Source organism: Tachyglossus aculeatus, chromosome 15 (assembly GCF_015852505.1).
Source record: "Tachyglossus aculeatus isolate mTacAcu1 chromosome 15, mTacAcu1.pri, whole genome shotgun sequence".
NCBI classification, from domain to species: domain Eukaryota; kingdom Metazoa; phylum Chordata; class Mammalia; order Monotremata; family Tachyglossidae; genus Tachyglossus; species Tachyglossus aculeatus.
This window is the reverse complement of record NC_052080.1, coordinates 23,101,477-23,115,241: the sequence shown is the minus strand read 5'-3', so window position 1 is coordinate 23,115,241 and position 13,765 is coordinate 23,101,477. Positions and strand designations below refer to the sequence as shown.

General features: G+C 44.4%; 1 protein-coding gene across 2 annotated transcripts in view; it reads left to right on the top strand.

Annotated features, from left to right (window-relative positions):
• ERN1 (endoplasmic reticulum to nucleus signaling 1) overlaps nucleotides 1-13,765 on the top strand; it is a 77,600-nt gene that overhangs the window by 31,245 nt on the left and 32,590 nt on the right. For both annotated transcript variants that reach the window (XM_038757099.1, XM_038757098.1), the window contains exons 3-5: nucleotides 4,789-4,822; nucleotides 6,341-6,413; nucleotides 9,460-9,532. In XM_038757099.1, the coding sequence (XP_038613027.1) occupies nucleotides 4,789-4,822; nucleotides 6,341-6,413; nucleotides 9,460-9,532 (180 nt within the window). The remainder of the gene's footprint in view (nucleotides 1-4,788; nucleotides 4,823-6,340; nucleotides 6,414-9,459; nucleotides 9,533-13,765) is intronic.

The window sequence follows — 13,765 nt, the reverse complement described above, 5'->3', positions numbered from 1 at the left end:
GTACTTCCCAAGCGCTTAGTACAGTGCTGTGCACATAGTAAGCGCTCAATAAATACGATTGATGATGATGATGATGATGGTTGAAATAACTGAGCAAGCCATTCCTCTTGGCTGGGGGTGCCAGACTGTTTTTCAAAAATCAAAGGAGTCCTTGACCAATGGATATGATAAAGAGAAGGTGGGGAGTTGATCTGCTCCCAGAAAGAGCAAAAGAGTTTTGCTTTGAGTTGATTAATTACCTTGGAAGGTTGCTTTGGACTGACAAAATTCTAGGTTTTGTTGTGGTACCAAGGCACTAGCTCAGTTCAGTCAAACAATAGTATTTATTGAGCGCCTCTTGTATGCACAGCATTGTGCTAAGCGCTTGGGGGGAGTGCAATAAAGCAGCATTGTTAGACATGTTCCCTGCCCAAGGAAGGCTTACAGCCCAGATGGGGAGACAGATCTTCAGGTAAATTACGGATATGTGCAGAAGTGCTGTGGGGTGTATTAAAAAAGGCAGTTGAATTTTAAAGAAGTGGGGTTGATAAAGAATGTTAAGTGTGTCATAATAGTCACTATAAACAAAGGGAACATGTCAGTTCATTCATTCAATCGTATTTGTTGAGTGCTTACTGTGAGCACCGTACTAAGCCCTTGGAAAGTACAATTCGGCAACAAGTTTAGGGTGATATTGGTCATTTCCTGTATTTTCCATCGGTAAGGGACTGTGGTTTTAAGAAAGCTAAGTAAAAAACAAAGTGAAATGGCTGCTCGAGCAGTTGTTCATCCAGTTATCATTAAGATCCAGTTTAGGCTGGAGACAACTTTTTCTTTTCCCCTGTGGTGATCGTTTGAGGAAAGGAATGATCTTAGATTGGGGTTCTTTGAGCTCCAATTGAATGAACACTCAGTTCTAGAAGCGTCTGTAATCAGCAAAGGCATCTCATTGTTTTCCTCCCTTAGAGAAATGCTTCTGTGCAAAGGCAGCCTAGGTGGGGATGCTGCCTTGGAACCTCCTTCAAGTCAGAATCGGAACTTTTTTAAAAAATTGTAGTTCCTCTTCATCCCTGGCATCTGCAGGATTTCCACTGATAGGCTTCCAAATCTCCTGTCTTCTCCATTCTAAATCAACCAACTTTGGGTGTGAGAAAACCTGAAATGATGATTTTCTTTCCAAATTGCCAGGACCTTTCGCCTTTGGGCCTCTCCCTTCTTGGACCATTCTAGATTGTCCTTAGAAATGATGGAAGACACGTGGGCTTTTGTCCGTGTTCTCAGTTTTCCCTCACCTATATGGCAAAGCCTTTCAGGCAAATGTCAAATAACTGTATATTTATACCCCTTATCTGCGGTGTTTGATGCAGAATTGGATGTTAATATTGAGAGTCTCCTGTATTGAATTCAGCGGGGGAAGCAGAGGAAAATGGCCTTCCAAAGAACGGTTTCACATAACAGAGCAGCCATTTAAAATTGCTTATCACTGAATAACTCTCCCGAGATCTTGCTCGATAAATAGCCTAGAGGGATAATTCCTTTCTGTGCTTCATATTTAAAAGGCTACTGGGGAGCATTTCTACACTTTGTCATAGAATTGGAAGGACTTGGTGTGTTTGTCTTAAAGTATAAAGTGAGCAGCTGGTGTTTCTTCCCACTGCTTGAGTTGACTTGAAATCCCCCTTCTAGACTGTGAGCCCGCTGTTGAGGAGGGACCGTCTCTATATGTTGCCAACTTGGACTTCCGAAGCGCTTAGTACAGTGCTCTGCACACAGTAAGCGCTCATTAAATACGATTGATTGATTGATTGATAGAAGGGGGAGAATGATAATAATAAATAAATACTCAATAAATACGATTGAATGAATGAATTTAAACTCATTTAGTGGGGGGATTTTTTTACTCTTGTTCCTAATTTTCCTAACTTGGAATTTTTTTCCATTTTCCTTTTAGGATTTAAATAGCACATTAAAAAAAAAAAGCCTTTCAAAAGGTGATAAACTCCTTGAGCGACATGGTTTTTTTATTACAATCTGAGCTTTCACCCAACACACACCTGCGTACCTCTTTCACATTATAAGATAGTGTTCCTTTTTCTGAAATTTACCCACCAGTAGGTGTGGGATTAACAACCCTGGTCACCAAAAAGCCATCCACTGTTGTGCTGACTTGTTTCCTGCCTGAAGCACCCGATAACATTTTCAGTTTTGCCTTTTCGCCTCATGGCCTCTCAAAGGTCTTGCGATGATTTTTTTGAAAGATCTGTATGTATTTAATTGGGTTGTCTGATGCCAGTGTACATTTTCAAATCTGATTTCCTGATTCAGTTGGTCAGTGGACAAGCTACCAACCCAGGACAGTTCTCACCATAAGACTGCCTAGGCCAGTTTGTTACCTGTATTGAAAGTATTGTCAGTTCTTTGTGATGAACTTAACGGAGGCAGAGAATTTATCATTCTGTTTTTTGACTGGTCACTTGTTGTCCACAGCACTTATGTAAATATCCTATCACTCTGCTATTTCCCCCAGCTTTAGTTTGTTTTAATGCCTGTCTCCCTCTGTAGACTGTAAATTAGCTCCTTGTGGGCAGGGATCTTGTCCATCATCACTAATGGATTGTACTTTCCCAAGTGCTTAATACATTGCTCTATACACAGTAAGCACTCAATAAATGCCATTGATAACCAGCTCTTTAAAATTCAAGAATCTTGCTTCACTAAATTGGAAGGCTTCATGACTACGTTTTAGGTCTTTGCCAGTGCAGTTTGACAAATATCTTGTACATTTATGTCCGGCTTTGATCATCATGTGTGAAGGAATACTCATTCATTCATTCATTCAATCGTATTTATTGAGCGCTTACTGTGTGCAGAGCACTAAGCGCTTGGGAAGTGCAAGTTGGCAACATATAGAGATGATCCCTACCCAACAGTGGGCTCACAGTCTAGAAGTGGGAGACAGAGAACAAAAAAAAAGTATTAAAATAAAATAAATAGAATAAATATGGGATCGATAGGAAAGATAAGCAGACTGCTTACTGACTGCACAATCTTTCTCTGGTATTCTAAAGCACATTATTCCTCATGAAGTGAATTGTTTAATTTTTCCCCTCAAACCAATTAGGCTCTTCTAGGTTCTCCACTAATTGGCCTCATTTTAACTTTCTACTCTCTCTACCTGTTTATCTCCAACTCACTCTCTTTGTTCCTCCCAAGCCAACTTTTTAACTAGCTGTTTCTTCATTCTCTACTTTCCCACCTTTGTCTCCTCAGTTAGGCTGGTCCCCCAACTCAGAACTCTGTCCCTTCCCAAATCTGACAAACCACAGCTCTCCCCACATTCAAAACACCCTTGAAAATCCGACTCTTTCAACAAGCCTTCCCCGATTAATTTCCCAGGACATCAAGCTGCGTAGACTCAACAGACAGCTCTAGCATTTATTGACCGTACTTACACGCATTCTCAGCACCCTTGATATATGTTTAACCCCATGTGCATTCAGTGATTTATTTTCACTTACTCTTGTAAATGTTTTCGTGTTTATGACCCTTGGGTAGACTCCTTTTTTATTTAATTTATTAAGCACTTACTATGTGCAAAACACTGTTCTAAGTGCTGGGGAGTTTACAAGGTGATCAGGTTGTCCCACGGGGGGCTCACAGTCTTAATCCCCATTTTACAGATGAGGTAACTGAGGCCCAGAGAAGTTAAGTGACTTGCCCAAAGTCACACAGCTGACAAGTGGTGGAGCCGGGATTTGAACCCATGACCTCTGACTCCAAAGCCCGGGTTCTTTCCACTGAGCCATGCTGCTTCCCTATACTCCTTGCAGTCAAGGAACATGTCAGTTTATTCTGAAATTCCCAAGCACCTAGTTCGGCGCCCGGCCCAAAATGGGAATTTAGTATTAACACTACTGATACTACTCCTGGATTGGGCCTCGCCAGAATAATAATAATAATGGTGGTATTTGTTAAGCGCTTACTATGTGCAAAGCACTGTTCTAAGTGCTGAGAGGGGGAATACAAGGTGATTAGGTTGTCCCACGTGGGGCTCACAGTCTTAATCTCCATTTTACAGATAAGGTAACTGAGGCACAGAGAAGTTAAGTGACTTACCCAAAGTCACACAACAGACAAGTGGCAGAGCCGGGATTAGAACCCATAACCTCTGGCTCCCAAGCCCGTACTCTTTCCACTGAGCCATGCCAGAATGGACGAGGACTAATGCGAGATTGGTTGGACATAGGCTGGCATGCCTAGATTCCTGGTTATGCCTTTTGTCCTTCCCTTCCCCACAGCACCTGTATATATGTATATATGTTTGTACATATTTATTACTCTATTTATTTGTTTTACTTGTACATATCTATTCTATTTATTTTATTTTGTTAATATGTTTGGTTTTGTTCTCTGTCTCCCCCTTCTAGACTGTGAGCCCACTGTTGGGCAGGGACCGTCTCTATATGTTGCCAACTTGTACTTCCCAAGCGCTTAGTCCAGTGCTCTGCACACAGTAAGCGCTCAATAAATACGATTGATTGATTGATTTTTTTCCCCATATGGCAGTCGAAAGCTATGGGGTAGTAGTAGTAATCGTATTTATTAAATGCTTACTGTGTGCAGAGCACCGGATTAAATTCTGGGGGAGATTACCCGGGTGGGGATTAGCCCATGGACCGAATCCCTCGAGGGGGCTCACAATCTAAGAATATTGCAACGGTCTTCTTCTGCCGTCTCACTGCCTCTTCTCTGGTGCTCTGATTCTTTTCATTGCCCGTTCATTGACATTCTGTTTATTTTCTCCTGCAGATCCGGTCCTGCAGATTCCAACGCATGTGGAAGAGTAAGTATGTTTCAGCTCATTTCCGTCTAGGTAGACTGTTGCTGCTTTTTTATAACAGGGCAAGAAAGTTGGAGTTTCCAACTCCCAGACCATTGAGGGATATATGTATATATGTATATATGTTTGTACACATTTTTTACTCTATTTATTTTATTTGTACATATCTATTCTATTTATTTTATTTTGTTAGCGTGTTTGGTTTTGTTCTCTGTCTCCCCCTTTTAGACTGTGAGCCCACTGTTGGGTAGGGACTGTTTCTATATGTTGCCAATTTGTACTTCCCAAGCGCTTAGTACAGTGCTCTGCACATAGTAAGCGCTCAATAAATACGATTGATGATGATGATGATAGTAAGCGCTCAATAAATACGATTGATGATGATGTTGATTGAGAAGTTCTGGGAATTTGAGCAGGGGAGAACACGCAGGGAGCCCCATTTCCCCATAATTTGTGTGGTACAGGCAGGTTTCCTCTAATCAATAATAGGTATTAAGTGCCTATTTGTGTGCCAAGAACTATACCTAACGTGCAGGGAGGGGGAGTATAGTAGAATTAGGAGACATTAGCCCTGCCTTCAAGGAGTGGTAGTGATACCACATCATGTTCTCCACAAACAGACATGCTTGTCAGTAAGTCAGTTGTAAACAGTGGGTGCTTACGTTGTGCAGAGCATTGTATTAAGTGCTTGGGAGAGAACAACACAACAATATAACAGACACATTCCCTGCCCACAGTGAGCGCACAGTCCAGAGGTTCACCAGATGTCCTGCTGTCAGGGTTTGGGCAATAGCCTCTAGAGGAAGGTGGTCACTGAACATTAAAGGTTGGCAGGGCCCTCCTCTTGCCTGGAGTGTGTTTTCAAAATTGAAGTTGGACCATAACCTGTAATGGTTTCCCTTTTTTTCCTCCTCTTTTAATATGTTCAGAGTTTTCTGAATCTTGTAGCTACACTTCTGACTGAAGCCTTTGCGTTAGTTCTTGTATTACATCGGAAGCAGTGTGGCTTAGTGGAAAGAGCACGGGCTTGGGAGTCGGAGGTTGTGGGTTCCAATCTCAGCTGTGTGACTTTGGGCGAGTCACTTTACTTCTCTGGGCCTCAGCTGCCTCATCTGTAAAATGGGGATTAAGATTGTGAGCCCTGTCTGGGACAACTTGATCACTCTGTATCTCCTCCAGCACTTAGAACAGTGCTTGGCAGACGGTAAGCAGTAAACAAATACCATCATCATCATCATCAGTCGTATTTATTGAGCGCTTACTGTGTGCAGAGCACTGTACTAAGCGCTTGGGAAGTACAAGTTGGCAACATGTAGAGACAGTCCCTACCCAACAGTGGGCTCACAGTCTAAAAGGGGGAGACAGAGAACATCATTATTATTCCGGTTTTGGAGGAAATGAAAATGGAGTGAAGTCGGAAAAGGAACACGGTCGCATGGTCGCTCACCTTCCCAGGGCTCTCTTGGGATCCAGGTTCTAGTCATCGGGTTCTCCCTGACGCCTTTTCTGCTTGACTCCTAGGCCTGCATTCCTCCCAGATCCCAATGACGGCAGCCTGTACACCGTCGGGGGCAAAAACAACGAAGGCCTGACGGTGAGGTGGTTTGGCTTCTAGTGCTAAGTGTGGGTCCGCTAAGTGCGGGCCCTTTCTTGTTATTGGTAACTCTTAGCTGTAGAATCAGTTAGACGGACTATGCCGTGCGGAAGCGAGCATCCCCCAGGTCTGTGGTCTTTGGTTTGAAGTGTCAAAGCTCATCCATTGTACCACATTGCCAGAGTCCCATATTTCTGAGCAAAGCATTCCAGTTGCAGCCAACATGGTTATGGGCAGCAGCTGCTTTTGTGATCCTTAGGATAAACTTGGGGATGGCTACAGGGATGCTGGGAAAACCTGGGGCTTGGGGCCCTGTGGCTTGGTCCGGATCCCTCTGTAGAGTGTCTAGCTCATAGCAGTTGCCTATTTTTTTGGCCCTTGGAACGACTAAGACACCACTTAGAGCCAGTTAAGAGAATAAGGGAAGTAAAAGTTCTTGTGCTCCTCAAACCCTTAGTCCCCTACACCCCAAATCCCAACCGCACCCCATCCTCCTCTTAAGCATTCATGCCAGAACGTTGTAGGAACAACTTAAGGTCCAGTCCGGCCCTCATCCCTTTTAGAATGAGGACAGCTGTAAAAACCGAGTTCATCTAACCGGCAATGGAACAACCAGACCCGAAACAGGAATTTCTGACTTCGTGGTGTAGTAGAGCCACGATAACATCACCTCTGGGGGAGCAAGGTGCTCCTGGTATTTTGCCCAAGGCTTTGACGGGGTAATCGGGGTAGGGAGCTTGTACTGTAAGCCCTGGCACTTTCTGTTCTGCTGACATCTGGTCTTTCCCAGACAGCGTGGCTGAGGCTGGAGGCAGGGCCTGGAAAGCGAATGGATCCAACACAACTCCCCCCGTCCCCTGGCTGCTCAGTGGAAACCCTGTTTCTGACGCCCATTTCGTTAAATCAGTGGAATTTATTGTGTGCAGAGTGCACCATTTGTGAGCTCTTGGCTGGCAGGGAAATGCTAAGTAGTCATTAAGTGCAGAAAATTAAAAAAAAATGTTTAGCCAAGCCAGCGGAAACCCTTATTCTTATTTAAAAACCATGAAAACTCTCCCTTAAAAAAACCAACAGACACAAACAGAAAAACCACAAACAAACAAAAACAATCATCAATATTCCCTCCTTAAAAAAATTATCTTAGCCTGGGGCTGCTTGGAGTTAATAATACTAATAGCAGTATTTGTTAAGGGCTTGCTTTGTGTTGCTTTGTGCTTCTGGAGTAGACACGCTACAGTAAGCTCAGACACAGTCCATCCCTGACCTTCATGGGGATCACTTTCTAAAGGGGAGGGAGAGCAGGTATTCAATCCCCATCCTATAGATAAAGAAATAGAGGCCCAGAGCCGTTAAATGACTTGCCCAACTGGCAAGGGGAGGAACCAAGATTTGAACCCCAGTCACCTCTGTGTTTTATAAGAACAGAATGAAAATGGTAAAAGCCTCAGAAATAGTGGCCTACCTTATTTAGAAGCAGCTCAGGTGTCAGCTGTATGCCTAGGAAGAACCTGTTTTATGATGAAATGCAGTGAAACATTTGGCTTCCCATTCATTTCTTTTCCTGGCACTCACCGCAACTTCCTTCTAATTCTGAGTCTCCCTCCCCCGTGGCACCTTCTTTGTTTGAACAGAGAAGCATTTATGGCAGAGCACTTTAAGGGTTTGTCTTCTACTGCTACATCTGTCACGTTGCCCATGCAGCTCTTCTTCAGGCCGCTTCCTGGAAAGGTGTAGGGAACGCTCAGGGCTGGGCACTGAGTTTCCTTTTTGCCCAGAGTTAATCTTCTTGCTTTCTCTACTTCTTTCCTTCTTCCTCCACCTCCGCTTAAGAGCCCTTGGTTCTTATCCCTTAAAATGGAGAGGTTATCTATCTTCTACTTTGCTGTTCACAGCTGTGGAGACCCAAGGTCTGGGACTGTTTCCAGTGCCATAGACCACTTTTCCTTTAAGTCATAGGGGCTCTCTAGGAGGGTGGACCCCATGTAAAAGGAATTGAAATTATCGGTGGTAAACCTGGCCCCAAATGGCCCGGGATTCCTCGCCCCTCAGCCTCCCTGGTTCCAACCTCCAGCCAGTCTCTCTCACTCCCTGAAGCTTCGGATAAGGAATCAGCCAGGTCAGCTCTTCCTCAGTTGAGGGCAAGGCAGATTTTTCCTCTTCTTCATTCAGCAACAGTGAGGTGTCCCCAAAGGACCTGGCTGAGAGAGGCTCCATTGGGCAGAAAAAGTTGGGATTGCTGCTACTGCTGCTACTGACGATGGGTTCCCCCTCCTCTGCAGGGGGGCCGGTCTCTCTAGTGTGGCCATGGGGGATGTGTCCTCAGTGTTGTGTAGCCTAAGGGATAAGGCATGGGGGGAAGGGAAGGGCCTAAATTGTGGCGCTTGAGGGATATGATGGAAATTGAGAGGGTGGTGAAAGGAGGGTGACGAGGCAGCTGGAGGGGGAATCTGGGGAGAAATGTGTGAAAAGCATTTGAGAGGGGTAAAAGGAATTATAAAAGGAAAGCTGCCAAGAACTCGTGCTCCAGCGTGGCCTAGTTGAAAGAGCACATGCCCAGGAGTCAGAGGACCTAGGTTTCAATCCCAGCATCGCTACTTTCCCTCTGTGTGACCCTGGGCAAATGCCCTAACTTCTCGGTGTCTTAGTTCCCTAGGGATTCAGTACCTGTTCTTCCTCCTACTTAAGAATGTGAGCCCCATGTGGGACAGGGACTGTGCCTGAACCTGATTATTTTGTATGTACTCCAGTACTTAGTAAAGTGCTTGGCACATAGTAAGTGCTGAACCAATACCACTATTGTCATTATCAATAGAAATCAGAAAACAGAAGACTGTGATCCAGATTAGGCAAGTGATGCTCCATATGGAATTTAGTCTTCCTTAGAAGCTCCTGACTTTTTCCAATGTTACTGTGGTAAATATCCCGCCCCTCCTTGTTTTTGAATATCAGATTTGGGTGATGAAGAAGAAAGGGTAGCCAAAATGTAACAGGCTGCAGGGTATTTTAAGTCAACTTTATTCCTTGTGTATTTGTTTTTTGTTTATAGAAACTGCCATTTACTATTCCCGAGTTGGTACACGCATCTCCGTGCCGGAGTTCAGATGGAATTCTCTACATGGGTAAGAGACTCCAGGGCCTCGCCTCGGGCCCAGGGAAAACTGGCTCTTTGAAGTTTCCAGGTGAAGTGGGAACGTGACTAGTTACCAGAGAGACAAAGGGATGCCCTCCCCTTCTAAGTTTTATGGAAACAGCCGTACTTGAATTGTTCAGCCTATCTTGTTCCAAAAGCACCAGGCATCGGATGAGAGGGGCGTGGGTGTTGTAGTTTTCCTGCATGAAAGAGAATTTCTACAAGGCTGTTTTTAGTCAATCAATATAATTTTTTGAGGACCCACTATATTCAGAACATTGTACTAACCTCTTGGGAGAGCACTGTAAAATTATTAATGTTGTCATCATCAACAGTGTTTATTTATTGAGCGTTTGTGTAGAGCACTGTACTAAGCCTTGGGAGAGTACGCTATGACAGAGTTGGTGGAAATGTGCCCTGCCCACAACGAGCTTGTAAGTCTAGGTGGGGAGGCAGACATTGACCTGGTCCTTCTCCTTAAGGAGCTTGCAGTTCAGTAGGAAAGACAGGCCCTCAAATGAATTATAAATATGAAGAAAGAGAAGGGGATATGTACATGAGTTAATGTTTAAGTAATAGACATGTAGGATATATACAAAAGTGCTGCGGGAGGCTGTGACTACTAAAGTGGAATAGGAGATAGTTTCCCCTGTCAGTTTCGTGCTGCCGTTTTGATCTGCCCTGAGTATTTAAACTTTGCAGTAAACCGGGCAACCACTAAGTGAAATTTAAAATAAGTATATACTGTCATGCGCCAGGGAAGGAGCCCCGCCTGCCTTCACTACTAATTATAGTACTTTCTCCCTTCTTCCTGATATTGGATCACATGGTAAAAAATGGCACATAGCTTGATGGGATAAGCAAAAGTGCCATTGTTTCTGCAGAGGTTAGTTTCTTTTGCAACCCTCACTTAACTCTGTTCCTGCCAAAGACATGAGTTAAAAATGCACTTTTGTCAGAGTAAATCTACACTTGTCTTGGCACGATGGTGACAGTGATATCTTATATTCATATGCCGGCTTTCTTGAGAGGACCTTAGAGCCTTTTGCTCAAACCATCTGTTTCACCTTTGACTTTTTAACAAGGGCTTTGTTGGGGTCAGTTTATCACTGAGAGGCATGAGGCAGTTGTTTCATAATCAGGAAATGAGGGTTCAAAGAGGTGGAATCACCTGTCCCAGCTTGGTTTCCTCCCCTCCAGACAATGGCTTTTTGCTCCAAACCTCTTTGTCCTGGAGGGTCCCAGCGGCTTTTCTTTAACACTGACAGCGACCTCGTGCAAGGGTCCAAATCCATGGCACCCTCACAGGGAGCTCCTCCGAGAAGGGGAGGTGGGGTGGAGCGAGCTCTTCTAATTGTGGGGCAGAGCCGTTCTCAATTTGACCCCAAAGCACTTTTCTCTCCTCTGAGGGCATTCGTCGCCTGAGGTTCATAGGGAGCATAGAGTACTTTTAGGCTGCTTGGGAGACATCACGCCTCCTTCACCCCCTATGCTAGGGAGACTCGTCCCCCTCTCCATCCCCCCATCTTACCTCCTTCCCTTCCCCACAGCACCTGTATACATGTATATATGTTTGTACATATTTATTACTCTATTTATTTATTTATTTATTTATTTTACCTGTACATATATATTCTATTTATTTCATTTTGTTAGTATGTTTGGTTTTGTCTCCCCCTTTTAGACTGTGAGCTCACTGTTGGGTAGGGACTGTCTCTATATGTTGCCAATTTGTACTTCCCAAGCGCTTAGTACGGTGCTCTGCACACAGTAAGCGATCAATAAATACGATTGGTGATGATGATGATGATCGGCACGGGTACCCTGCATCCCCAGTCTCAGCTTTCCATAAGGGGAAACACCCCAGCCTTAGGGAGTGGCGAAGATCACAGGTGCTTGGGGCATCCGTTTCCAGCCATCAGAGAGTCACCTCAGCCATGTTTATATGTTGCCAACTTGTACTTCCCAAGCGCTTAGTACAGTGCTCTGCACACAGTAAGCGCTCAATAAATACGACTGAATGAATGAAAGTTTAGGCCGGTGCATTTGTTTTCAGGACTCAAGGGCTACCTCAAATCAGTCCAAATTGTGTACTTAAAAGCTTGTTGGTCCAGCCAGTTCCTTTGTTCGGGTCACTGCTGGGTTTAATCAAAATCGTTTTAAGCTGTGGTTCACCTTTCAGTGATGCAATGTTCTGTTTAGCTCCTGAGTACAGGCTGTACTAGCAGGGGTTGTCTCCGTCTCTTTCTTTTCTACCCTCCAGGTCTTTTCACAGTGGGCTTTATTGTTGAGGGAGGGAGGGAGGTCATGGGCAGCAGGCAGGTTCAGTGCTTATCAAATGGACAAACCTAGGACACTTGCCAGAGCTGACGGTGATTCAGGCAGGTACTGTTTATTCTTTCCTCAACTCCCCAACAGCACACCTGGGCTCTAAACTGAAGTAGCCGCTTGCTGATGGCCTTTCGGAGTGGATGGAGTTGGTCGAGATCTCCCAGCAAGTCAAAGGGCTCATCCAGACTTGAACCCAGGTCCCCAACCACCTACAATTTATGAGACCTGGTCAGGGCAGCTGGGGGATGGTGTAGGTGGAGATTTGGGGGGGATCATTTCCCCTTTCCTTTCCTCTGCCTTTTTCTTCCCCCCTTCTATGATGAAGGGAGAAAATCACTTTTCTTTATTCAGGGACAGTCATTTTCTTTATTCTCTGGGTGAACTTGGGTGAACTCTAAGACTGTAAGCTCCTGGTGGACAGGGATTATTTCCTACCAACTCCACTGTCCTGTACTCTCCCAAGCCCTGCAAACAGAAAGTGCTCAAATACCACTGATCGATTGATTGATTTGGACAGATTATCCAACCCACTTGTTTGTCTTCCATCTCCCTGTTGCCATTTTTTGGGCAATTTCAGTCCTTGCTCAGTGGTATTTCCTGAGTGCTTACTCATTAGAAGGTGGGCTGGGGAAGGGAAAGGAAGGGATACTTAAGTCATACAATTTTACTAGTAGCTCATATCAAAGATTTGACGGGGAAGAGGTTGAAAATAATACCTAAATTGACTTTAGGATTAACTGGGGATTTCAATGATTTATGCTCTTCCTCTCTTACAAGAATATTTGAAAGAAGTAGACTTCAAGGATTATCTGTCTATTCCACTAGGATTTGGTGAGAAGGGTTGAGCGTATTGTAAAATGGGCTAAACGCCTTGAAGGAAGGTGCCCAGTGAATTCAGGGGACTGGTGATATTTTCTGATGGTATCTCGCTCACAGTTCACGCATATTATGATAAACCTCTTGAGTCACATTCTCCTTTTCACAATATCTTGGTGGCAAAAAAACATTTTGTCACAGGAGACTCCACATGTCTGATAAAAAAAAAAAAAGAACAAAATAATTTACCTTAAGGCAATTAAACAGAACGTGATGTGCAAGTGGGCATCGTTTTGGACGTGGCATTTACATCAGAAACATTTGAAAGCACAGAGAGCTGAGAACACTCCGGCACACAACAGATGATAATTGAGGGACGTTCCCAAAGAGTTCACAGACAAATGAACGAAAAGCAAGCTGAGAATATAAACATCCAGGGAAGGTTGCATTGATCGGGTCATTAATGACCTGTAAGTGCTGGCAAATTAGGGAGATCTTGGGTATTTGATGAGGAACACGTCGGCCACTTCAGTGCAGGTTGCTGCATCACAGGAAGAACCAGGTTGACCTGGAGAGGGTCCAGAGATGGGCAACCCAATTGATGAGTTGGAGCAGCTTCTGAATTAGCCTAAGACTCCTCAGACTTTAAAGGTGAAGCCTAAGATGGAACATGATTGAAGTGTACAAAACCAGTGCATGCCCAGAAATCACCGAATCCCACAAGAGGTGTAGGGGACGCCCATTGAAGCTTAAAGGTAATAGGCTCAGAACGAACAAACAAACAAAAGGAAGTACTCCTTCTTCCAACAGGTAGTAATTATATGGAATCTTGCATCATAGGAAGCTGCAGGCTTCAGTGGGTTTGAGAGGAGTTTGGATTTTTTTTTAAATCGTATTTAAGTGTTGCTTATGTACCTCTCGGGTAGACACAAGCTAATCAGGGTTGGACACAGTCCATGTCCCACGCAGGGCTCACAGTCTTAATCCCCGTTTTACAGGTGAGGTAACGAAGGCCCTGAGAAGTGAAATGACTTGCCCAGGGTCACACAGCAGGCACGTGGCGGAGCCGGGATCA